Source organism: Ursus arctos, unplaced genomic scaffold (assembly GCF_023065955.2).
Source record: "Ursus arctos isolate Adak ecotype North America unplaced genomic scaffold, UrsArc2.0 scaffold_21, whole genome shotgun sequence".
Lineage (NCBI taxonomy): Eukaryota > Metazoa > Chordata > Mammalia > Carnivora > Ursidae > Ursus > Ursus arctos.
The window spans coordinates 13,553,349-13,579,298 of NW_026622886.1; the positions used below are offsets into that span (position 1 = coordinate 13,553,349).

The 25,950-nt window shown below is 38.7% G+C and overlaps 2 protein-coding genes across 8 annotated transcripts in view; one reads left to right on the plus strand and one right to left on the minus strand.

Annotated features, from left to right (window-relative positions):
* Positions 1 to 1,445: 1,445 nt before the first annotated feature.
* Positions 1,446 to 25,950, plus strand: part of ARL1 (ADP ribosylation factor like GTPase 1) — a 34,424-nt gene continuing 9,919 nt past the window's right edge. For 2 of the 5 annotated variants that reach the window (XM_057316154.1, XM_057316157.1), the window contains exons 1-5: positions 1,446 to 1,943; positions 5,033 to 5,170; positions 7,088 to 7,169; positions 8,175 to 8,286; positions 9,788 to 25,839. In XM_057316154.1, the coding sequence (XP_057172137.1) occupies positions 1,940 to 1,943; positions 5,033 to 5,170; positions 7,088 to 7,169; positions 8,175 to 8,286; positions 9,788 to 10,087 (636 nt within the window). In that variant the 5' untranslated portion in view covers positions 1,446 to 1,939 and the 3' untranslated portion in view covers positions 10,088 to 25,839. The remainder of the gene's footprint in view (positions 1,944 to 5,032; positions 5,171 to 7,087; positions 7,170 to 8,174; positions 8,287 to 9,787; positions 25,840 to 25,950) is intronic. The other 3 variants (XM_057316155.1, XM_057316156.1, XM_026499816.4) reach the window with 3 other exon arrangements.
* The window catches only part of UTP20 (UTP20 small subunit processome component), a 91,478-nt gene continuing 80,288 nt past the window's right edge, over positions 14,761 to 25,950 (minus strand). For all 3 annotated transcript variants that reach the window (XM_026499815.4, XM_026499814.4, XM_044384486.3), the window contains 11 exons: positions 24,003 to 24,082; positions 23,516 to 23,585; positions 23,212 to 23,394; positions 22,364 to 22,495; positions 21,708 to 21,840; positions 20,232 to 20,419; positions 19,398 to 19,469; positions 17,340 to 17,636; positions 16,996 to 17,122; positions 15,381 to 15,526; positions 14,761 to 15,095 (listed from right to left, as the gene is read on the minus strand). In XM_026499815.4, the coding sequence (XP_026355600.2) occupies positions 14,940 to 15,095; positions 15,381 to 15,526; positions 16,996 to 17,122; positions 17,340 to 17,636; positions 19,398 to 19,469; positions 20,232 to 20,419; positions 21,708 to 21,840; positions 22,364 to 22,495; positions 23,212 to 23,394; positions 23,516 to 23,585; positions 24,003 to 24,082 (1,584 nt within the window). In that variant the 3' untranslated portion in view covers positions 14,761 to 14,939. The remainder of the gene's footprint in view (positions 15,096 to 15,380; positions 15,527 to 16,995; positions 17,123 to 17,339; positions 17,637 to 19,397; positions 19,470 to 20,231; positions 20,420 to 21,707; positions 21,841 to 22,363; positions 22,496 to 23,211; positions 23,395 to 23,515; positions 23,586 to 24,002; positions 24,083 to 25,950) is intronic.

Below are 25,950 nucleotides of genomic sequence, written 5' to 3' on the forward strand. Positions count from 1 at the left end.
TTGCTTATTTGGTTCAGAACATGCAGTGCAAATATAAACTTTTCAGCTTATCTTTCCTTTTAGTTCTAAAGGGAATTTGTATTTTCAGACAACTATGTGCATTATACTGGAAACATAAATCTGACATGGACAAAATTTAAAGTGGCAATGGTCAAGATTTGCCAAGTGGCGGTAGCTAATCTTGGCGAAGACATGGACTGGAGGAGGATGAAGAACAGGTGAAAAAGGTCAGTGGAATCTCAACCCATTGAAGTCCAACAGCTGGGACAACATAACGCTTACAAAGCACAATCTTAAAAAGGTCCAGGTGTTCAGATAAAGAGTCGCTCAACCCTCTCCTTAAAAACAAACAAATAAATAAAATTAAAAAACAAATAAAACCAAACTTTCCCTCGCAAGGAAAATTTCTGTGAATTTATGATTTAGAAGCAGGGAAGGAGGTGAGAGCAACAGGCAAATCCAGTTCAATGCCTAGCTGGAGGGGGTCTGAAAATTAAAGTAAAAAACAAAACAGTCTATAAACTTCTGTTGAATGGATAAAAATACTTTAAAAAAAACATAGTATTATCATATGGTTTCACTCATCTATGGAACATAAGAAGTAGGAAGATTGGTAGGAGAAGAAAGGGATAAAGAAAGGGGGGGGTAATCAGAAGGGGGAATGAAGCATGAGAGACTATGGACTCTGAGAAACAAACTGAGGGCCTCAGAGGGGAGGGGGGTGGGGGAATGGGATAGACCGGTGATGGTTAGTAAGGAGGGCACGTATTGCATGGCGCACTGGGTGTTATACGCAACTAATGAATCATGGAACTTTACATCAAAAAACCAGGGATGTACTGTATGGTGACTAACATAATAAATATTATTATAAAAAAAGGAATTAAATAGAAAAAAATTACAAAAAAATAGTATGCAAAAATTATATTTGGGAGGAAACCTAAGTAAGAGTTTACAATGATGACTTCTATGAAGAACTGTGGGATTGGGGGCTAGGGATAAGTTTACCTTTCTGTGTACCTTTACGCATTTTTAAGACACGCGCGCTTAACCCTTAAAAAGATTAGTCTAGGAGAATCCCTTCTTCCCATCATCCAAATATCGCTTCCTTCCACCCAATACAATTTCCTGTCAAGACCGGCACTACTCTCGAGGGCCCTGGAGGGAACAGATCCTCAGTCCTTGTGATCTGAACCAGTTCCTCCGTACTGCCTATCCCAGAAAGGTGGTCAGTGGCTCAGTTAGTGGAAGAAAGGGGTGAAAGACTCTAACGCTGACCCTACAGGCCACTGCGATTCCAAAAACCTCCAGTTAGCGGCCTCAGGTGTAAGGTTGACTAGCATTGGCCGCGCGGGGCTCTTCCTATTATTATTACGTAGTCCTATTTCCTTGTGGGAGAAAGCACCCAGAGAAGGGTGCGCCGCCCCCGCAGGGCGCTTTAGGACCTGCAACTTCTGCGACGCTGCACCCTGTGCTGGCGTCCAGTCTGGCTGCAGCATCGAGGCCCAACTCGAATTCTTGGTTGGCAGATTCGCCACTGTTGGGTGTCAGAATTTAAAATGAGAATTCGAATTTCTCTATTTTGGAAGCCCTTTCAGTACAAGAAAACAGAAGCAAGACAGATTTGGGGTCCTTAAATATTTTAATCCTCTGGGTTCCACCTAGCGCGCCGGGAAGTTTCGTCGAAAGCAACGACGCGGACGCTCAGGTCGCCGTTCCTGGCGCGTAGTCGCCGCGGCCCGTCGCTCCCGCCCCCGCCGGGAGTCCGACGTGGAAGTTGCTGGGGAACCGGACTTCCAAGGGATCCGCCTGGGAGCCGGAGCCGCAGCCGGAGGCCAAGGCGAGCAGAGGTGGCGGCGCCGAGGCTCTAATAGGAGTCGCTGCCAAGGACGGGGCCTGTTTCTGACTACCACCGACAAGGGCGGACAGGCGGTTCATCATGGGTGAGGGATCCGAGAAGAGCCCCCGGGCGCGCTGGAGGGGCGGCGGCCAAGGGCTGGGGTCAGGAGGAGGAGAGGGGCCGGCCTGGGAAGCCCACAGTAGCCAGCTTTTCAGGGGCGGGTCGCTGAGGACTTAACTTACCTTGGCTGTTGACCTGTGGGGTGGACCCTGCCTCGAGCTTTCGCCCCGGCTCTCACTCTTGTCCTCTTCATCCCAGAAGGGTCAGGAGGTGGGGACAGCGCGGGCCCGGAGAGCGCTGCGGCTTGGGAACGCGGCCCTGAGCCCTTTCCCCTGACTAGGAAGTTTTCCCTCACCTCCTCAGACCCAGCTCGACTTGGGGGTAGAGTTGGCTTTGAGAAGCTTGGCAATTTGTCAGTCGCAGGTGCGCTGAGGGTTCTTGCGTGGAAGATGAGATCCAACCCCACAGTGGAAGCTTGATTCTCTCTTCCTGGTCCCTGGGATTGCGTCAGTTTAAAAAATGCAAAGGGAATTGTTGCTCACTATGTTTCATAGCCAACTTGGCATTTGCCTGCTTATCTGTAGCTTTTGATGTAGATGATAGGGTAAGGTAGAGAAGGAAATGGGGAGGGTACTGGTCATTACTGGTCAGTGAGTGAAATTTTAATATCGGTGTTTGGAGTGCTAATTGAGGGCACTATGTTGTCATCACAAGCACCAGCTATAGCTAGCTTCCCTCCGCGCTGGAACCCAGATGAAGGTGCAGATTTTTAAACTGGTTTACACCTGTCCAAATGATATAAATTCTTTGGATTATTTTAATTCCTCTACCATTTTCCGGGGGATTTACTTCTTGCCCTGGAACATCGTAAGTGCTTTCCTGTCTTTTTCCATAACTCCCTTCAGTTTTTTTTTTTTTCCTTAAAGATTTTATTTTTAAGTAATCTCTACACCCAAGATGGGGCTTGAATTTACAACTGCCAGATCAAGACTCACATCCTGTACAGACTGAGCCAACCAGGTGCCCCAGTTTTTTAAGGTATAAAAAGGTACAAAGGATTTTGTCAAGTTACACACTTTCTGTTACACTTTCCCAAGGTTCTCTGGCCCATGTGTCTTCATTTTCCCAGACTTGTGGCTCCTAATTTTGCCATTTCTTTGTCAGATAACCATGTATTGCGTGTGACATCACTTCAGTTGTCAGCTGATTTTCTTATATTATTAATGTAACTTTTTTTAATCTTCTCTAATGGCTTTGGCGGGGAAGGGCCAAAGTGCTTTTTTTCTGGTAGTCATTGAAGAAAAAATGTATTTTAAAAAAGAATATGTATTCTTTTTTGGCGCCTGGATGGCTCAGGTGGTTGAGCCTCCCACTCTTTTTTTTTTTTTTTTTTAAAGATTTTATTTATTTATTTGACAGAGAGAGACAGCCAGCGAGAGAGGGAACACAAGCAGGGGAAGTGGGAGAGGAAGAAGCAGGCTCCTAGCGGAGGAGCCTGATGTGGGGCTCGATCTCAGAATACTGGGATCACACCCTGAGCCGAAGGCAGACGCTTAACGACTGCGCCACCCAGGCTCCCCTGAGCCTCCCACTCTTGATTTCTGCTCAGGTCATGATCTCGGGGTAGAGAGATCCAGCCCTGTTGTTGGGTCTGTGCTGGGTGTGGAGCCTGCTTGGGATTCTCTCTCTCTCCCTCTCCCCCCACCACCATGCTTGCGCTCACTCTCTCTTTAAAAAAAAAAACAAAAAACTGCTTTCTCTTGTTGTAAAAAGAATAATAAAGACTAAATCACCACCTTCCTTACTCTTAGGGATTTCTTATTTAAATGCAATCCAAATGAAGCAACACCTTAATCTGTTATCAGGAGGCCTTGCTGAGATAAAGTATAATTTTTTAATTTTAGTTTTTACCAGGTTTCTTGAGGTATGAATGACAAAACTGCATGTATTTAAGGGGTACAGTGTGATGTTTTGATATCATACATTGTGAAATGATTACCACAATCAAGCTAATTAATACATCTGTCACTTCACACTGTTAGCTTTTTTATGTGTTTGGTAAGAACACTTTCAGAGCTACTCTCTTAGCACATTTCAAGTGTACAATACATTGATTAATTGTAGTTACCATGCTGTTCATTGTGTCTCCAGAACTTAGTCATTTTATAAGGAAAGTTAGTACCCTTGACTGACATCTCTCCCATTTCCCCCACTCTCCAAGCCTCTGATAACCACCATTCTATCATTCAGTCATTCTGTCATTCATCACCAATCATCGGTAGTTCTGATAATCACCACTCTCTTCACAAGTGCGTTAATATTACACAATACCTTACGTATAGGAAACTTTCTGTAAATATTTCATGATACATTGAATGTGGCTTTATTTTTTTTTTAAGTGAGTTTTCTCTCAAAAATAGGTTTTGTTATTTTGGACTTCTATGTCTCAATTTCTTTTGCAAGTCATATTGCTTACAGAGAAATCTCAGTGTTTGAAGGTAGTTATGATGGTGCTACTGTACAGTAATAATAATTGCTTTTCACATGTGAGGACGTCATTGTCCCACTGTCATTCAGATTTGTCCTTTGGTGTTTATGGGTTGTGAGGAGGCCATGCTAAGGTCTGTATATTCTCATGATTAGAAAGTGAGCTCCAGGGGGCGCCTGGGTGGCTCTGTTGGTTAAGCCCTGTCTTTGGCTCAGGTCATGACTTCAGGTTCCTCAGATCGAGCCCCGCATCAGGCTCCCTGGTCAGTTTCTCCCTCTCCCTCTGCTGCTCCCCTTGCTTGTGCTCTTGCTCTCTCTTCCTCAAGTAAATAAATAAAAATCTTTAAAAAATTTTTACATAAAAAAAGAGTTCCACGAGGACAGTGGTTCTGTTTCTCTTATTCTGGAATATATTTTCTTGTGCCTTCCTGAGACAGTATCTAGGACGTGGTGACAGTCAGTAATTATTTGTTTGATGTTGATTAATATATATCATTGGGAGCAAACTTATGCACCTAAGAATTGAGGAGAATATTACAGTATTATTTAATTTGGTATAGTTTTCAAAGGGCAAGATTAAATGTTTTGTGGACTTAGTTCGCAAACTGATATTGAATGCGTTTTTTCTTTTATTATTTTTTTCAGGTGGCTTTTTCTCAAGTATTTTTTCCAGTCTGTTTGGAACCCGGGAAATGAGGATTTTAATTTTGGGATTAGATGGAGCAGGAAAAACTACAATTTTATACAGATTACAGGTTGGAGAAGTCGTTACTACTATTCCTAGTAAGTGTTCGTATGATAAACTAATTGTAGGGGTTTCGTTTTCCATCTAACTTAACTTTATTACTGATTAAGTAATTCATATAATGTGATTTTAATATAGTAAGGTTTGTAAACTTGTAGTGTGGACATAATATTGAAAGCATTAATTTTCATAAATTTAGAGGCAATTTGTAAACCTCTGTACTGGGTTTTGTTGTTTAGAGCTATTTTTAAAGTTAGTTAGAGTTAAGCTACTTAACTCGTTGAGAGCCAATATCTTTATTGATAAAATGAAGATAATACCAACTGACTTTAAGGGGAAAATAAATGAAGTACGTAAAATACTTCGTAAACCTGTTTAAAGAATTATATAGGTGTTAAGTGGTATTATTGCATCTGAAGTGCTTTTTTCCCCGCCTGTATTTGTAACTATTTTAATTAATATTTGTTTCTCTTAAATAATTGTATTGATTGCTTGTAAAGAACTGAGTGGAAGAGACTGTTGAATTAATCTGGTACCTAAAAATATCAAGAGAAGAAACACATCAACTTTAAATCAGTTGTTGATATCTTAGAAGAATATTCTCAACCAGTCCTATTTGCCTACATGAGAATACTGTTGTTATTTATACTTTTTAAATTTGTTGATGTGAATTTACTTAGAGAAGATTAACATATTTAAACTAAGTGTAAGAGTTCGTAGAGTTTGCTCAAGAGTATTAGATTATGCCTCTAAAATCACTCTGTCACTCAAGGTTATTTCTATAGTTAGTATTTAAATTTCCAGATTAAAAAAAAGTCTAGGTTTTGTGAACAAAGAACTTTTAAAACCCTGTGGCATCTGTTATTTCTTTGTGCCACCTTCAGTAAATTTCAGTTCTCTTGGTTTTTGCTTCTCAAAGTCACCCATCTCTATTGTAGTTAAGTCTTGGCCCCTGCAGTGCACACAGCCCATTGGATTGCATTTCAGTGCATATGCTTTACAGCATACTCTTGTCCTGTGCATATAAACAGTGTTTGTAATCGAGGTAAAGATGGTGATTACACTTCTACCTAATTCTAAGGGAGACATCATGAACTTGCTTTTTAGTTTTTCACCCAGATTTATTACAGCTATTTTTTAGTTGTGATAGGGAATGCTTACCATATACTCATTAGCGTCATTTACCAATATAGACTTAAAATTTTAAACAAAATTAATTGTACAGTTGTAACTATAAGTCATTTTTTACTTTGATTTTTTTAAGCTTCTAAAATCTTAGTGATCAGTTTTTTCAGCATCCTCTCCACCCTTCTGTAGATTCCTTTCAAGGAAAATAGTATCCTGCCTCAGCCATGTGGTGCTAGAGATCCACCTAAAAAGGATGGCAGGGAAAAGAGATGGGACACCTCCCCTTTGGCCATCCAGCCATGACCTTATTTCAGATGAGCTCTTGAGGAAGTCTGCAGAGGGTCTGTGAGATGGGCACACTTCGAGAACCCAGTTTCCATAAAGCGATATACAGCTGTTGCTGAATCCTTACCCACTGAAGTTTAGAATTTAGGCTTTCTTGGTTTTGTTCCCTGTTTACTTGCTGCCTATCAAAATTCCATTTTTGTAATACATCTGCAGCTGTTCTTCCTAAGCATAACCTCTAAACACTTGTACGCCAGGATTGTATTATACAGGGAATTTAACATAGTAGGGTTTCCGTTGAGCTAAAAATTCTATATTGCAGAGGTGACTGGGGATTCTTATATAACGTGAAAATGGTGCTGATCTTGCTAATTGATGGTGTATGTGTGTATAGCACAGCAACTGTTTTGTCTTAAATGGAATAATATTTTAACCAATAATGCGATTCAGTAGTAATTCATTAACTGCTAAAATTGGTTTGGATACTTTGAAGACAGAATGCGTTAGTCTACGTATACTACCGATTTTGATTTCTCTTCTAGCTATTGGATTTAATGTTGAGACGGTAACATACAAGAACCTTAAATTCCAAGTCTGGGATTTAGGAGGACAGACAAGTATCAGGTATGCCACAGAGACCAGATTACTTTGTAGTGTTGAACATTTATTGTTCCTTTTAAGGTTAAGAGCAGTAAACCAAATATGTTTTCTTTTGTAATTTAAATGGGAGCCACCTAGTTTAAAATAAGGTAAAACTGCTTATTCTCTCAATTGAATTAAAATTTAAAAAAATTTAAGGAAGCCAGTTCTTCAGATATCACCTTAATGGAAATTTTTTTCATGAAAATCTCAAGATCTAATTAGTTAAGTAGTTTTTAACTAGAAAGGGTCTTCCGTTTAGTCCTTGTCACTTTGTGAAATGGACTGTTGTGGACTGAAAGTCATTTTTATAAAATCCAACATTTAGGGCTAATGTGAACATAAATGCCCTCTACAGTTTAGGTCTCCTGCCTAGCATTCTGTGCTTGGCATAGCAACTGTGAATGTTTGGTGAATGTCAGTGTTGCTCACTATGGTACCTGCCATCTTAAAGCATAAGTAGTACATTCTCCAGACATCTTGTTGCCTTTTAACTTGTTTTATTTTTTGAACCACTTTTGAATCCCTCTCTAATTTTAGCCATTTCTACTCGTGAAGTCTTCAGTAGTCAATTTAATGTCTGCTGTATAAAATCATATTAAAAGTTTTTTTAAGAATCCATTCCTTAAGAGTTCCTAGTTAGAGATTTATTAGATGTAACAGTAAGGTTTGTGTGTAACTTTATCTCAGTACAGTTAGTGATTTTATAGATTGATTATAAAGTACTCTCTTAGCTTAAAGTCTGAACTCATTTTGAAACTTCTTGATCCTGTGATTTAATGTTTATCATTCCACCCCCATTACATCTGAAGGATATGATACATACCATCAGAAACAATCATGGCATTGATTCTAACATGGGGGGGTGGCAAGATTGGCATGTAGATCTCCCCACTCCCCATCATTGCCAAGTCCTAGCATATAAATTAACATAGCAGGTTCTTTTTCTTTCAAATAGTAATATATTCTCCCTTTCTGAATTTTCTTTAGGCCATACTGGAGATGTTACTATTCAAACACAGATGCAGTCATTTATGTAGTAGACAGTTGTGACAGAGACCGAATTGGCATTTCCAAATCAGAGTTAGTTGCCATGTTGGAGGTAAGAAAACTTTATTCAAATGTGGGGAAATCTTTTACGTTTGCTTGCTGTTTTCATTGTTACCACATGCAGGAATAATTCAAAGGAAAGCAGGATTTTCCCCTCATGCCTTTAGTATCATTTTCTTTTATACAAATTACTTCCTATTCCAGAAATTCTGTTGGGAAGAGAGATAAAGACCCCCCCCCCAAAAAAAAATCCAGCCATGTAACTTCCTTTAAACTAGATTCCTTGTTTTCTAGGAAGCTCAGAGCTGAACTCTTAAACTGAAGGAACTATTTTAAGTTACTCCTGTGAAGTGCTTTTTATAAAATCTATTTCTAGTTGTGTAAATTAGTTTATGGAAGCAGATAAGGGTCTAAATAATAAGAAAGCCTATTCTAGAATTTCTGGGTTTCTGGCACACCTCTGGCCCTTGTTTATCTCTTTCAGCTTTTTCATTCTTTATTCTTTCCTGTGTTTACAGTCCTTCAGCCATACTGGCCTTTCTGTTCTTCGGATACACCAAGCGTGTACTGGACGCTTGGCTTAGGGCTTTTTGTACCTGCTCATCTTTCTGCTTGGAATGCTCTCCCTCCAGATCTTCGCATGGCTACCTTCTTGGCATGTTTTCTCTCACGTGTCTGCCTCAGAGAGGAGCCTCTGTTATTTTCTCTTATCCTACCATATTTTTTGTACCACTTACTATTCCTTTCTATTATTTTAAAATATTTGTTTGCTTATAGATGACTCCCACCCTAAAATGTAAATTGAGTTTACCCTAATATTCCTGATGTGTGGAACAGTGTACAACACTTATTTAAGAACTCAAAACATTGCAGTCACTGAGGTTCATAAGATAATTTATTGGCCAGCTGCATTCAGAGGATGCATTAAATAATCAAACGTTTAAAAAATTTCCAGTCAAATGTACTTATGGTTAAATTAAGTAATAATGAAATTGCCTTTGCTTGAGTAAATTAGATGACTAAGTTTCCTTTTCCTACCAGAACTATGATTGTGAATTAGCCAATAATTGAATGCTTAAATACAAGTTTTCTAGGCCATTTGATTACCTAGGTAGAAGCATTCTTGGAATACTTTGGACTTCTGATTTCTTGACTACTGACTTCTTAATGGCTTCTGAGTTATAAATTGCAGACCTAATAGTTTTAAACTTTTGCTTAATTTTTTTCAGTGTAGCATCATATTTATAAGAGCTTCTTAGACTAAATTCAAGTATAAAGAATTTTAAGGGACTGTTTAACTGCTTTCAGTATAATGGATTTTTAAAATAAAAGCTTCAGTCAGATATAATTCAAATGGTATGGATTTTTATCCTAAAAAGTACGTGTAAAAGAAATGGGCTGTTAGTTTACAGTTCTTGAGTTGTGCTGGATTGTTATTTGTGATATTAGGATTGGACTTGTACAATTGTATGCGAAAGAACTAAAAATTGTATTCATTCTTTAGGAAGTAATTTTTAATTGATTCAGTCAATAAATATATCTATTTTATTTAGGAAGAAGAGCTGAGAAAAGCCATTTTAGTGGTGTTTGCAAATAAGCAGGACATGGAACAGGCCATGACTCCCTCAGAGATGGCAAATTCACTTGGGTTACCTGCATTGAAGGACCGAAAATGGCAGATATTCAAAACTTCAGCAACCAAAGGCACTGGCCTTGATGAGGCAATGGAATGGTTAAGTATATTTCCAGAAGCCATCTGTGCATTTGTTTGTGTGTGCAGCTGTTTGCACACGTGTGATTTCCTTTTAGTCTTAAGGATGAAATTCAGATTACTTAGCAGCTTATCATATTAAGTTCCTCCAGCCTCTTCTTCCACTGGTCTTCATATGCATCAGGCTGTTACTTCTGCCACACCTACCTGATGATAGTTAGATAAGCCAGCCCTCTGCCATTTTTTTTAACTTTTCCTTCCTCACCACATTCTCCAATTCCTTATCCTTCAGGACTTAGGTTAAGACTGTCTTCTCAAAAACCTTGCCTTGCATGTCTCCATGCCCACTGCCTTACCACACATATAGTTGGATGTCCTTGTCACAGACCAGTGATACAGTAGTTATACTGCCCTGTAATTGATTTGTGCATCTACTTATTAGATTTTAAGCTCCAGGAGGACTGGGACTAGTTTTAACCTCTGAGTTATCCACATCTGCCCGTGCTGCAGTAATTACAGCCCAGAAAGAAGATACTTGGTCTTTTTGATTATTCATTCAGAGCATAGACAAAAGTGAAAGCTAAAAGGCCTTCATGGAAATTGGGTCCTTAACGCCATTCTCTAGTGTAATTGTCTTAGCCTTCATCATTTAAAGTGCTTTGGAATCCACTTTCAGTATAAAACTTAAATGATCATGCCTTATACCTGAAAGTTTGAAGTTAATATTATGAAACTGTTCATCTCTTCACAGGTTAGTTGAAACATTAAAGAGCAGACAGTAATTCAATCACTTCTACCCCTATGAAATGAAGACTACATCACATATCCCTTTGGAAACAGTTAAGTGTGCTTCATGCTACTAAATATTAAAACTGTGTGATCGTTGGCATATACTGAACTGACTGCAATATTTGTAATAAATATAAAAAATAAGTATTTGGTTGGAAGGTAACTCACCCATGATTGAACCAACTGAATGTTCTGTGTAATGTAAAATCCTTCCTTGCTTTCTTGTGTTAAGTATATATTCTATTTGTATGGAATTCTTATTCAAATAGAGTCCTATTAAAGAATGTACTCTTATTGAGGAAAAACCCTCCTATTTTTGAATTAATGGTTGCAGCTTGTTTGTATAAACACTAATAAATATCTTAACTCAGATTTTTTTCCCCTAAAATGAATTAAGTTCTTCCAAAGATTAGACTCCGTAGAGTAGAAACAGAGTGTGGGTAATACAGTCTTCATTTGCTTAATGACCACTTTATTTAAGCTGTTTTGTTTAAAAGCTTTTGGGTATAGGCATGAAGCTGAAAAATTATTTTGGTGGCTAACCTCATTGACGTCTGTAATTGTCATTTTATAGTACTTTATGGTTGCCAAAAAATTTTTACATATATACAGGAGCCCTGTGATGTAGGTAGGAGAGGTTGTAATGTCTTTATTTTATGGACATGGACCCGAGGTTCTGATAAGTTGGCTTGCTCAGGGTCACCTGCTAGCGAGGCTGGAACAGGGCTCAAAGTAAGATTTCAGTGTCAAGCTTATCCCATAAACTATATCATAAATTCCTGAAAATGTCAACACTGGCAACACAGACAACCTTAATTGCTTAAATAAAATTATGCTAATTGAAATAGGTACAGTACATTAAAAATAATTTCTATAAATTTGTCTATACTAGTAGAGGTAGTAAAAACAGTCATAAATGGTTATATTTGATGGAATCTACAACATATTAAAGGAAATTTAAAAAAATCTATTTTAAGAAGCATTGTAAGAGATGTCTTTACTGTCTTTCATTTCTTTTATCTGTAATTGGACATGTAAATTTGGTGTAAAGTCAAAACATTACTGGTTGTACAGGGAGAAATTGAGCATTCTTGGTTTTAAAAAGTACACTTACTGCTAGGGTATCAAAACAATTATGAACACAAAGGAACTTTTCAAACTACCCAGTTTACCACAGGATTGGCTACCGTGGTGACAGAATATGGTCCCTTGTATTTACTTAAACTGGGGGGAATCTTTAAGTTGGACAACCAGCATTTAAAAACCTTGATGCCCCTCATTGGTGTCCTTGGGAACAGTAGTGGTCCATTCCCTGTCCTGCTACTGCCTTTCCAGAGGCTTCTAGCCTCTTTCCTTCATACTTTTAGTCATTTAGATCAAATGAATGTGGCTTTCTCTTTTCACCTGCGGGACTTTACTCTTTTTACCCATTCCCCAGCACCCATTCTTAATTTGGTCTCTGAAGTCTTTTTTGGAGACCTTCTTCCAGGCCCAAGTGTTCTCAGTGCTGCACCTAATATTATTGAGCCTGTAATTAACATCGTGTCATAGTTTCCAAATCACTCCTGATGGACAGACATTTTCATATAAATATCCTCAGAATCCAGTGTGGTGCCTGGCACATGATGGCACCTTAGAGTATGTGCATGGTTGAAATAGTAGGTTATATGTTTGCCAACTAGGAAAATAGTACTTCTTCAGCTTATCCTTGGGTTCCCTTCTGGTCAGTGGCTGGGTGTGTACCTAAGCAGCTAAATGCCCCCCCCACCCCAGCACTTTAGGAACACTGTGAGAAGTGTGGGGAAGAGAAGCCCCGGCAGGCCATTGCTGCCCAGCACATAGCTCTTGCCATCTTGAATACTGAGCACACACGAAGTAGTAGCAAATACACCAGCACTTGAATGCTTGTGATCTCCGTTTTATCACAAGGACTAGAATGGGGTAAATAGAGCATACACTAATTTTAACGTGGTATAAATTATGAGGTCCTTGTCTAGCAGAAAACAACTATATAGGTAAGTTATAGGAGTTTGAATGATATTTATAAAAATCTGAATATTTGGAGAACCCTGAAAATGGGAAAAGCACCAAACTTAAAATCTGAACACATGAGTTCTAGGCACAAATGGACATTCCTTCAGTTTGTTTGTTTTCCGTAAAATAAGAAACTTGGACAAATCATATCAATGGTTTCTTTTAGCTCTAATACTCTGTCTTATAACTCTAGTTGGTAACTGTGCTGTGTCATGTGGTCACATTTAAAAAACAGTGGTGGAATTTTGTTATTAAAATACTTGAGATGCACTTTAAGTTGTGGAAATATAAGCTCCTTGAGGGTAGGGACCATACCTTATTTATTGTTAGTATCTCTTGCATCTAGTGTGGTGCACTGGGCATATACGCACTCAATAAATATTTACTAAATTGTGCCCAATATTCCTGAGATATTTGTTCCGATTTTTGCTTTAATGTAAACTTCTGATTTTTTATTTTAAATATTTTTATAAAAGCAGTACATGTACTTTAAATCACTTAGAATTAATTACAGTCAGCCTTCTGTGATGCCCCATGTTTATGCTTTTGGCACATTACAGACCCCTTGGAAGTATGAGAATTCCTGTTTGAGACAAACTCCATCAAAACACAGATGCTGAAGTTCAAGAATGTTTGAACATTTGATTTCTATGCCATATGCTATATTCTGACTCCATAACTAGAAATTATAAAAAGCACAGGCTTTCAATCCTGGGTGTGAATCCTGATTACGCCACCTGCAGCCTGTGTTACCCTTAGGTGTAACGTATTTAATCTGAGTCTCAGTTTCTTCACCTGTAAAGTAAGAACCAGTTTTAGGCAGCTCTCGGGAATAGTATGAGGACTAAACAAAATGTTAGCAAAGTGCCTGGCATATAGGATGTGTTCTTCTTCCCCCCTCCCTTCCAAATATATTGAGCACTAAAGAATATTGCTTCCACATCAGGTATAGATTGAGACAAAGACACCATGTAGGTGAACAAGGTAACACCAAATTGTTTTCCAGAGTGGTTTATAAGAGTTCTCTTTGCTTCACCATGCTTGCCAGCATTTGGCATTGTCAACCTTATCAACCTAAAGGGTTCAAAATGGAATTTCATTCTGATGTTAATTTGTATTTTTTTAATTATTGATGTTGAACACAGGAGTGATTCAAAATATTTAATAACCAGACATAGCTGATGTAGGAGGACCCCTACTAGTCCAGGTGGTAATCCTGTAATTTCTGGTGTGGGGAGATCGGGAATCTAGGGACTCACATAGCCAGGGTGGCGCTTGTGTCTCTCAAGGTAGTGACTACTTACCAACTAGTACATAAGTACTTGAATGTTTAAGAACCGGTATAGCCACATCAGGTAAGTATTAATGTTTAAGGGCCATGTATTTTTCTTCTCTGCAATGCCTGTTTCTCCCTTCTGACACTTTCTCTACTGGACTGTCTTTGTTGATTCATAGTTTATTCATTACATAACCTGGGTACTACATTCATTATCCGCATATGCTACATACCGAATCCCAGTTGTGTCTGCACAAGCAGAAAAATTTTAATTTTCATGTAGAATTTATCACATGTTCACTATAGATGGCACTTCTTGTGACTTAGTTTTGATAATCTGACAGGGAAAACTCCTCACCCTGTTACCCTTTTTAAGAGCATCATGGCTATTTCCAGCTTATTTTCCATATAAATTCTAGAATCCACTTGTTAGGATAATATGAAGGCCCATACAGATGGGCCTTTAACCAATGAGATCCAACTTGGGAAGAACTAGTATCTTACGATAACCTGTCCATGAACACGGTTATTTCTCCATTTGTGCAGATTTCTTTTAATGCCTTTTGATAAAGTTTTATAATTTTCTCCATAAAAGTATTGCAGATCACTTGTTTTATTCCTAACTTCTACATTCTGTCTTGCTATTTTAAAACATGTCTTAAAAAAAACCATATTATCACTAGTGTCACATTTTTTAGACAGTGAAGATACAGTAATATTATGAAAATGTTTTAATTTAAAAAAATATGAGCATGATTATCTTAAACTGTGTAATATACAATCTGTGCCAGTTTAACTTAAATAATAAAGCCTGCTGTGATTTCAGACCAGCAGATATACTGAGAAGTTCATGCTTTGGGGTAAACCGAGATACTTTATCAGCAGAGGGAACACATTACTCCACCATTGCTAAGTCTTTCAGGCTGTGGCTCTTTTGTCTCTTGGTCTTATAGCCCGGACGCAGGAACTCTATCTTTCTCTTCTTGGCTTCACTTTTATTTTTGTGTTTCTTCAGCTTTTTCTTGGCAGCAATATCAGGATTAGTTACGAACTGGAAAAAAAAAAATAGAAATTTTATATTACTTTTAAAGTAAATGTTAAACCAATAAAAAAAATCCAATGCAGAAATGGGCCGTTTTGTTCACCTTTAAATATCACACATGCAACACATTCCCATTAAAGAGAATCTGGAGCCCCCAAACTGTAAAGTCCCCACTTCTCAAACACAGCCAGTTCCTCTTTCCTCCCTGGGTAAGTGTGACACACGCATGCACACACCCCTGGTTAAAAATATTAAGTCTAATAAACACATCATATTTTCAAACAGCAAACGTACCTCTAAAGCCTTCCTCTTTTTCCGGAGTGCCCTTTTCTCATTAGCCTGTTTCTGTACTGAGGCAAAGGCCAAGGAGAAGCTCTCAAGTCCAACCAGCTTTTTGAGTAATTCTATGATTTCCTGGGATAGATTCTTCAGCAGAGGATCTAATCACATACAGAGTAATAATCAGAGACAGTCACGTAGAAAAGGATACATTTGAACATCTATAAAATCAACAACATGCAAAATTTGAACTCCTGTGGCATTATCACTTTTATTACTTGAACATTAAACACCAATCTAAATCCAGCCTTTACATTTCTGAGATGGGAGAACAGAAGTGTTGGGCATGACACTCCCAGCCACCACTCCTCTGGGATGCACCAAGAAGTCACAGACCATGAAGCCCACTTTCCACTGGAATCCTGGCTCAGAAGACACTAATTTGAGAACCTGACAAAAACATTTTGGGTTACTTTATTAACCTGCTCAACTCTGCAGACAGGGGAAAGGTAAGTATGTCTCTAGGCCCTAATTCATGGGTCATAGATGTTTAGCTCTGGCCATAACCTTTTTTCGAGAGGGGATCAAAGTCTCTGAGAACCTAACAAAAATCTTTGCTTTCCTACCCTTCCCTGCCTTCTGTCTCCCAAATGCAAATAATTCAGATTTTTGTATTCAATTTCAGGAGCTGTTCTAGATTACAAATTTCTTGAAGATGGAGAATAGGGTCTTTTCTGCCATTGAACCCCCAGTGCCTGGGGCTCAATATTAGGGGCTCAATAAATGTTGGGTGATGAGAACCAAAGCAGACCTGGCCTTGACCTCTGCTTTTTCCTCTGAGAGGGAGGAAACTTTCTCAAGGTTGCTAAGACTAAAATAGCTCCTGCTTTGACATTCACTTTGTTTTATTTTAAAACTTAATACCCACTTTACCTCCTCTCTTTCCAGTTCCCAATTTCCTCTTTTCCTATTATCAAAAGAAACCATTTAGGATTGGTGAGGAAAATGTACCAAATGCCCAGACAGGAAAAATGAAAAATAGGAAAAGTAAAAATATTTTAAAAATATTTCACACTTTCAGGGCACCTGGGTGGCTCAGTTGGTTAAGCTGCTGCCTTAAGTGTCTGCCTTCCGCGCAGGTCATGATCTCAGGGTCCTGGAATCAAGCCCTACATGGGGCTTTGTGCTCAGTGGGGAGTCTGCTGCTCCCTCTGTCCCTCATCCCTGCTCATGCTCTCTCAAATAAAATCTTTTTAAAAAATATTTCACACTTTTACCTTACAAGTCACAATAAGAGAATATCATGACATTTTATTGTTCATTATTGTCCATAGCACCATGAAGTTGAGAACCACTTCAAGTTATAGATTTCTTTGAATATTTAACCTGTGCTTAGGAGTAAAACATTTTTTAGGAGAGAAACATTCACTCTTCAACATAAGAAAGCACATAGTAGGCAGTCAAGTATAACAAACATGCCTTATTTGTTTGGTACCAACTGTTTTGATGCCTAACAAGTTTTCTTAAACTCTGGCAGTGAGGGAGGGAGGACAGAAAGGAAGAAGGAAGCATTCAGGAGAGAAGTGAAGATCCCTAAGGTGCAAGTATTCAGAAGACGGGCTGCAGTTACCCTGGTCCGAGTAGGTGCTGTTCAGTTCTCGGAACAAAGGAGCTATGATCACTGGGAGATACGGCTTCACCTTGTCTATTCCAAGATCCATTGCTACAGCTCCGAGAAATTTAAAGATGCACGTTCTCTGAAAGTACAGATCATTGTTCATATGAAGTATGTTTCTTACTGCAGCCATACAAACAGTTAACTTAGGAAACACGGTCTCTTTGGGGCAGCTATTATTGCTGCAGTTTTGGGTTAAAAAGTTCCTAGAGACTTGGGAGGATTACTAATACCACTAAAATGCTTTTTAAATGTATTTTTAAAAATGACTACTTAGTCATTCTATACATTCATCGCACCTTTAAGGGGTTTCTAGGTGAATAGGCAGCCTCCAGTTTTGCGATCCGGGACAACTTCTGGATCAACCACAGCAGTGTGGCTGGCCTGCTGCGTTCTTCCTGTGCCTCGTTCTCTTCTTTGTCAGAGTCCATCTTCTCATCTGCATAGGACTTGTGTTTTTTTACTTCCTCTCTGGCCACACCATCTTGTAAAGCTTCTTGTTCTTCCATGTCTTCCTTTATCTCACCTTGCTTATCCTCAGATTCGGGTTCCAGTAAATATAAGACTTTGGCTACAAATAACAAATTCTTAACGACCTTCAAGGGGGAGGGGAGAGAAAGGGAGGAATTGGGACTTTGATTTTGAAATAAATATAGTTTAGTAAAAAACAGGTATCCTACAATTAGAAAAAAAAACATAACTGGGTTTTGTACTATTAAACTGATGATTGTTCCATATTTTGATAATCTTCGGTTCTACTTTATAGTATATCCAAACCCATTTTCATGTAACTCATCTAGTTGGCCTGCTTTAACCCTTCAAGGTCACAAAGAATACTAAAGAAACAATTTCATTCCCGACTATCCATTTACATTTTTAAGAGAGCTTTCATCTCTCCTCCATTAAATCTCTTCATAGAAATAACAGTTTCCATTTATTGAGCAATGCCTTTATACACAGCATTCTCATTCAACTCTAATCCCATCTGATCCAATTAAACAGCCCAGGGACCAATTTTATACTTATAATAATGGACCCATATATTGAGCCCCTAACTCTGATATCCATGAAATCTCTGACATAGATTATTTCACACTAATGATGCGAAGGAGGAAGCCAAGTGGTTTTGGGTTCCTTTACCTTCCGTGATGCTCTTTTGGAGGTGCTTTGTGTCAAAAGTTTCCCCCAAATGAAGGACTCAGAACTCCACACACTGTCCAAACCTAGCCCAGCCATCAAGAATTCATGTCAAGATTAGAATTTCCCTCTGGAACACTGGTCTTCCTGAAGACAGTCACAGTTTTGGATGCCTTTTCCCCTTGTGGCAGCCACTTTACCCTAAGATTACGGCGAACTAAATTCTGTAATTTCTTTCATCCTGGATCAGTATTAGTAAATTCCTTCCTGTCCCAAATTTCTATGGTTGTATCTGTCAACCTCTGTTAAGACTGGGATTGTGTCAGACCCTACCTGCTACTGCCCTGGCAGGAATTCTCTGGTCTCACTTTGCTATCCACTGAATAGCTTTCCATTCTTTCTCTGGCCCTGCCATATAATGAAGCATGCTATATTTTCATGAAAAAGTGATGGAAGTATCAGGGTTTATGGCATGCTACTTGAGATCACTCTTTGGATACAACGTTCAGTTTCCAGCGTCCCATCACTTAATCTACACTGCTGCTCCATCTTGTCCATTATGACAAGAGTCATGATCACGTGTCTTGCTTATATCCAGATACCACATCTGTGTCGTCATATACCAACCCAACGGCTTTATCAAAGATTTTTAATAAAGGTAACAGTGACCCTATTCAAAAGTAATTTACATTTGTTGCATATTTATAAATGCTTTCCTATCTACATTTTACTTACGTTACATTTTATATGACAATCCATAAAACTTTTTAGTGACTTATGTGCCTTCTGTTAAGGATATACAATTCTCAGACCACACTGTACCATGACCATTACTTTCTCTTCAGCTTCCAGGGGTATGGAAAGGAAATTCAGTAATAGTTTATTACAGGAACAATCACAATCAATCCAGTCAACCAATGCCCTTCAAAGCTTTGGTCACAGTGTGAAATAGATCTTAAAACTGAACATGAAAAGATTAATAAATAGCCTCCCACTGCATCATTTTTATTGGGAATTTCAAATGGAGCCAAGAATAACCCCAACATGAATCCCAGAGCTGATGAGATCTATGCGATAATTGAACATGTATTTCAGTGTATGTCTATTTAATTCCCTAAGCATTCAAATAGGAAAACAAACACAAATACCAAATGTAAGCCTATTCCTAGACTTGGTAGACTAAATCCCTTCTATTAAACCAGAAGGATGACAATACTTACCTGCTCTCCTAGAGATTGATCTAAGTATTTGGAATGCAATTGATGGCAAGAGGCTAGGGAGATACTTTTCATCTGTGAAAAGAAAATGGACATTGGCAGATATAATGGAGGGTATTTCTCATTGTTTTTAAAAACTCCAACTAACTAACCATAATACAACTGTGGTGCTAGATTTTGCTTGAATGACCTGTATAGGTCTGGAGAGGGAAGGTCCATGACCAGAAATTGTGTCACTGTTTCCTTCTACCTGCCCCAAGCACTTCAGCCCCCAAAAATGGGATACTTTCAAGCTCTGGGGAGATATAATCCCTCAGATTATTAGTAGAAAACTTGACAACATTCCAATATTTTTTTCCTTCTTTCCTTCCCTTCCATCTTCTACTTGTTCAGTATTTATGGAGTTCCCACTATGAGTCATACATTCTTTTAGGCCCTAGGAAATCAGAGATGGATATAACACGGTCTGTAATATTTTATGAACATGATCTCATTCAGGAGGCAGGACTGATGGTATTGATCTCATTTAAAAAATATTTTCCCATGTTGATAAAGAATTTGAGGGTGGAAAAAAAAAAGAATTTGAACAAATAATAGAGGATGAATATGCTAAATAAGCAGAAGTCTGACTGGGCTGATAGTCTATAATGTATTTCGGAAAACTCTGGCCTCGAGGTTGACCTGTCTGTAGTTCCTACTGCTCCTATACAATCACACGTGCGACGAGTCAGCTGGTAAAGAGCTGCTCCCAAGGGCCAACCCCAGGACAGTCGCAGGAAGCAGAACGAACATCTCACGGAGATCACAAGGAAGAAAAAGGTTTTAGGGAAACCTTACCTTTTGTTCAAGATCATTTGTTAGGAACCTTATTGCTACAGGTACTGAGAGTTTCTTTTTAGCTTTTTTGGCCTTCTGTCTTCTAATAAGTTCCTCTGGTTGGCAAGAGGCAAAGAGTAATCCAAAAATCTGGGCTGCAGTGAGCCACACCCAGCTGTGTGGATGTCTCAGGTGACAGTGCACATAACCTAAGGGAACCAAAATGCATTTTCAGAGGTCTCAACTTTCCTGACTCTTTGGTGGTAAATATGATTAGTGTAGGCATTCATTATCTATTATGTGCTTGGATTTAGGAACCAAAGATGGACAAAATAGTCCCTGCTTCCCAGAAGCTCTCAAGGAGCTAGGGAGAAGTGAGGTGGTGAAACACTGGAAACAACTAGAAAACCAACTCTAACATGGTGAATGACAAAAGAGGTATAAGTAAGCCTAGAAACAGAATTAGTTTCAGGTTCAGGGGAGATAAGGTGGCTGTAACATTTACAATTTCTAAATTAAGTTTGTTTCTAATAATTCTTGAAATCAGTGGAAAGTTATTTCTTGAGGCTTTCTGTGTGCCAGGCACAGGGCTAAGTGTGTTACATATAGTATCTTGTTTAGACCTCACAACAGTTCTGTGACATGAGACCTGTCAGTTCCATTTTACAGATGAAGAAAGGTTTCAGACGGGCTAGCTGAGGTGCCAAACTGTAAAAGGCAAAACCAGGCCTGGGTCCAGCTTCATCTGGCCCCAAAGCCTATACTCCTGTTACACGGCCACTGTGAAAAGCCTTGTGGGTTTTAGGGAACAGGAGTAAAATTCTGGATGAGCCATGTCATAGCTGAGTTTTAGTCTGTGCTGGTTTATTTCATAAACAGGGTTTTACTTTTGTTCTCTGTGTACTCTATTTTGTAACAATCTGGCCATGCCTCAGTGAAGTCATACCAGAGTGGGCCATATAGTAACTTAGTAACTGTATGATTTCTCATAGGCCCATGAGTTCTCTTAAAACAGGTGGGTAACTTAAAGCATTCATTCCCATGTCTATTTCCTACAGAATAATCAAAATTGAGTATGTTAAATTAAAAATTCTAGGATCTTACTTTTCATTTGAAGAGTGATATATAATAACTTGAATGTCCCATAGAAGTTAAATGGTTTACAAAATTATGGCACATTTGCATGGTGGACTATTTATAGCTATTTTAAAAAACCATGTACTAAGTATGTTTTGGTACAATAATATTCTTATTTAGGTACAAACAAGATAATGAAATGTATTACTTGTGAAGTCAAAAGTATATATTACTTTTCTTAGAAGCATTTTCACTGTAATCATAATTTGAAACGGCCTTTAAAATCTTTTTCTCATGGACTTTTTCCCTGACATCATATACTTTTAAGGATTCATATTCTAATTTCCCAAATCTTTTTTCAATAATTCTATCACAACTAATGTGTTTGTTTTTAGATTTAAATAAAAAGGCAACACTTACTCCAGATTTTATTCAACGTCTCAGAGGGCTTGGTAAACTGAATAATATTACATTCCTTGATGAGTTTACTAATCAATGTAAGAAAACTAAACAGAAGGCGATCTGCAGCTTTTTCTTCCGTCTCTTCCATGATCTAAAAACAGGATGGATGTAAATCAATTAAGACAAGTTCAAAGTCTCTGACGCATGTTTTTACTCCAGCATGTAAATCTGTACCAGGGTTTCTCAACATCAACTGACATTTTGGGTCAGATAATTCTCTGTTGTGGGGAGCTGCCCTGTGCACTCTGGAATGATCCACAGCATTCCTGGCCTCTGCCCACTAGATGCTAGCAGCACCCTGCACCCTCCAGTTGTGACAAACAGAAAAATGTCTCCAGATGTTGCTAAATGTCCACAGCGGGTGGTGGTGGACTGGCAAAATCACCCCGCGGGGAGATTTAGATCTTCATATACTATGGAAGATAACTCACTTTAAATCTCATTTAAAAAAAAAGATCCAATTACACAATTCTTTTTTTCCCCCCAACTACACAATTCTTGCTTTCATTAATAAACATTTTTTGAGCACAAATAATATTTAATCTATTAGCTAAGCCACCTTAAGTAAAACAACAAAAATAAGCAAAAGTTTTATCCTCTGGCAAATTACTTACATCTTCAAAGTTTTGGGGATCAATTTCCTTTTCGATCACAGGAAGAATAGTTCCAAGTCTTCTCTCAAAAGAGACTCCTTCACTTTCCACAAACAAGCCACAGATGAGGGCAGCCAGTTGTCTATTTAAGCTCTACCAAAAATAAACCACCAGAAGACAATGTTAACACAACTTGGGAGGCCATTCCCAAAATCGTAAAATGAAGGTGGGCATGACTCTATCCTCAATATTTCTTTATGATGCCAGAAATCAATAGAATATGTGTCTTTGGTGGCTAACATGAAAAATATGGAGAAATCTTCATACCCAAGAATAACATTTAAAAAAAAATGGAACTCATCATTACCCACGAATACTTTTTTCCCCATTTTAAATAAAAAGAAAATGGTGAGTACCAAAAGTGTACAGAACTGTTGAATCAATATGTTGTATATTTGAAACTAATATAACATTGTATGCCAATTATACATCAAAAATAAAAAATTTTTAATAAAAAAAACTGAAATTTCATTCAGTACCCCATCCCCCATTCTGACTTTAAAACTTAAAGCCAGTATTAAGATATGACACATGTTGTTTACACTCCACAAACAAGGGCCACTGATGATGGTGGTAGAGTCAGCAATGAGATACAATCATTGACAAAAATTACATTTCATTAGCTGAATGAGCAAAACTGAAAACAAAGATATTCATCAATGGGGACTGGTTAAGTACATAAATGATACATTCATGTAGCAGTGTAATTGGCTGACAATCACGTAATGGGACTACATATGTATTCTTATTTAAAGTGAACACAAAAAACTAAGACTTTTCATTGAAATATGACTAAAAGCAACCCTAACCTTTTTTGCTCCAAACCAGGTGGTAACCATATCAAAGAGCCAATCTTTTTTCTCAAGGTTGATTTTACTGAGTAAGGATTTGATTGTCATGGATGCCATCTTTTTGCACATGGCAGAGTCATCATTCACCATCATTAGACATAGAGGAATAAAGAACATTCCGCAGTTCTCATGGAGCAGTCCCTAAAAGAAAACAGGCAAATATGAGCACCGTCAGACTGGAATTCTCACAGGTGCCCGTAGGGGAGGACTGTGGCTCCCAGGGCTCAAGGGGAATGCAGCTACAGTTTGTGATTCAAGGTACCTGAGGGAATGTGTCAAAGAGATAGGAGATCATTTCCAAAGCAGACTCTCTCCCGGTCTCATGTTCGTAACTAGGCAAGAAGATTGGATAGACTTATTAGTATCTTTTAAATTTACCAATAATTGTTTTTTAAAATTTAAACATTGTTTTAAGGTGTTTATTTCTTAAAAAGCGGAAAAAAAGTCCATTTGCCCAATTTTAATGCTTGTCTATATCTGTCATGCTACCATGTAGCTTTAATGAGATTCTTTACCATTCTCAAGTAGACTCGAATGAAAATCAATGCTCAGACTGAATTCGAAAAGCAATCTACAGAACCATCACACGAAGCCATGCAAACTGTTTGATAATCAAGTCAATGATTCCTATGATAACACCTTAGAGAAGGTGCCATTAGGTATAGGTTTTGTCATTTTTAAGACAGCTGCCACATTAAAACAGAGGATACTAACCCTCTGCCCCTGTGTAGTTTATGGCTTAAACTTACTTCAGTTGAGCAAGCATGAATTCCAAGTTTGGTCTCAATTTGTCACCCAGGGGATAGTCAAGAATGTATTTCAGAAAAACCTAGGAACAGAAGTCACACAAATGATTATTTGGGTCCTGCCTCTCCAGGATTCCTGCATCCTAACCTGCTTTCTGAGACACCCTGGTAAGTTATAAAGACCTTTCAGATGAGTAATCAAACAGGCGAAGCCTGCCTTCTGAGTCAGTGATGCACTTTCCTTTCTCCTCTGACCACTTACACAGGTCCTGCCCCACGTGCCTGATTAAGAGTCCAGTCCTGGCCTAACGCTGGCATGGTTGTTTGGGCTCCAAATCTAAGCTCACATGCAGGAAGCTCCTCTCTTCCATAGGGGGTGTGCTGTGGTGGACTCAGTATGGACTGTGGTTCAACCCTGTATTTTCCCGAATGACAATGGTGATAATATAAATACTGATAATAGTAACTATTTCATTTATTAAATATATTCTATATGCCAAGCACTATACTAAGTGTTTCCTAGTTAACTGTCATCACTCCCTTGGAAGGTAGGGGGTATTAACCCCATTTTACAGATGAAGAGAATGACGTTGGCAGAGACAGGTAAGTTAACTTGCTCAGTTGTCAACGCCAGAATTCTGTGCCTAGTCTATCTGCATCCAAAGGCTCTGTTTTCAAGCCATTATACTAGTCAGCCTCCTTCACCAATAAACTGAAAAGCTAAGGCACATCATTATACTTTTTAAGGCCTGTTTTTTCCCAGCCATAAAATGGGGGTACTACTTCTTCTGAAGGGTAACTACAAATAGAAGTCATGTATGTAAAATTCTGGGCTCACAGCTAGTGCTTAACAAATCATAGTTGGCCCTCCTTCTTCCTAACAACACTCCAGGAGACTTTTACTAGAGACCTGCTTCCTCCCTTTCCAACGTAGCCTCCTCAGCAGCCCACAGCTTCCTTCAACCCGAGTTCGTATTTCCAGTTCAGACCCTTCTACCTCCTGGAGGTGATATGCACTCGTACAATCACGGATGAACAAATGTATAAATACAAATCTGCTCACGTCACTCTCCTCCCTTGATTTCAATAGCTTTCTGCTATTAGAATAAAGCTTTAAGATCTTTAAAAAGACTGTAAGATCTTGCCTGACCTGGCTCCTTCCCTATCTTCGTTTAGCTCCTCCGAAAAGCGAGGCCCTTACCGACATCGAGGTTTACCTTCTTCAGGCACTGGCTCCCCCCTTCACCTGGAAAGCTAAGCGTTATTCTTCCTTCACATTTTGGCTTACAAGCCAATCCTCAGGGAAGCCCTCCCTGACTCTAATGCTAGGGCAGTCCTCAACCTGATCATATGCTCTTCCATATTTTCTCAACTCTAAGAGGCACAGTTTTTAACACCTCTGAAATTAGGCTATGTCTTAAAATTGATGGCATCCTACCACCATGTCATAGATTTTTTTTTTTCTTTCTTTGAGGTATATAAATAGTGGTGTGTCTTGTAAAAGATGAAATACGACAGCGCCTTCCCCTCTCCTGGCACTTAGGATGGTCTGTAATTAAAGAGCTGTAGAATTTTTGCTTTGTGCCTGTCTACTGTAAAAATGTCATTGATAGGGACTGTAAAAGTTCTGTTGACTGCTTTTCCAGCAGCACCTGGTACAGAGTGATCTGCACATCAGCTGATGACTGACCGATGGATGGCACCTTCAGTGCAGGCTACTCTGCGGAAGGAAAGCATCTTCACCCATCTGAAACATTCCACGTGTCATGGGCTGTACGCCAAGTGCTCTTTGTTAACTGAAGATGCCCCTAAGACAAAGCAGAGCTGCTTCTCACAGCTGGTAAGTAAACGGGTTCCTGAGTCTTAGAATAAAGCAACAACGGGACACAAAATCATCTTCAGAATTCAGCCAATGCTGACATGTCTGTATCTAAAAACCGAACTGAGAAGA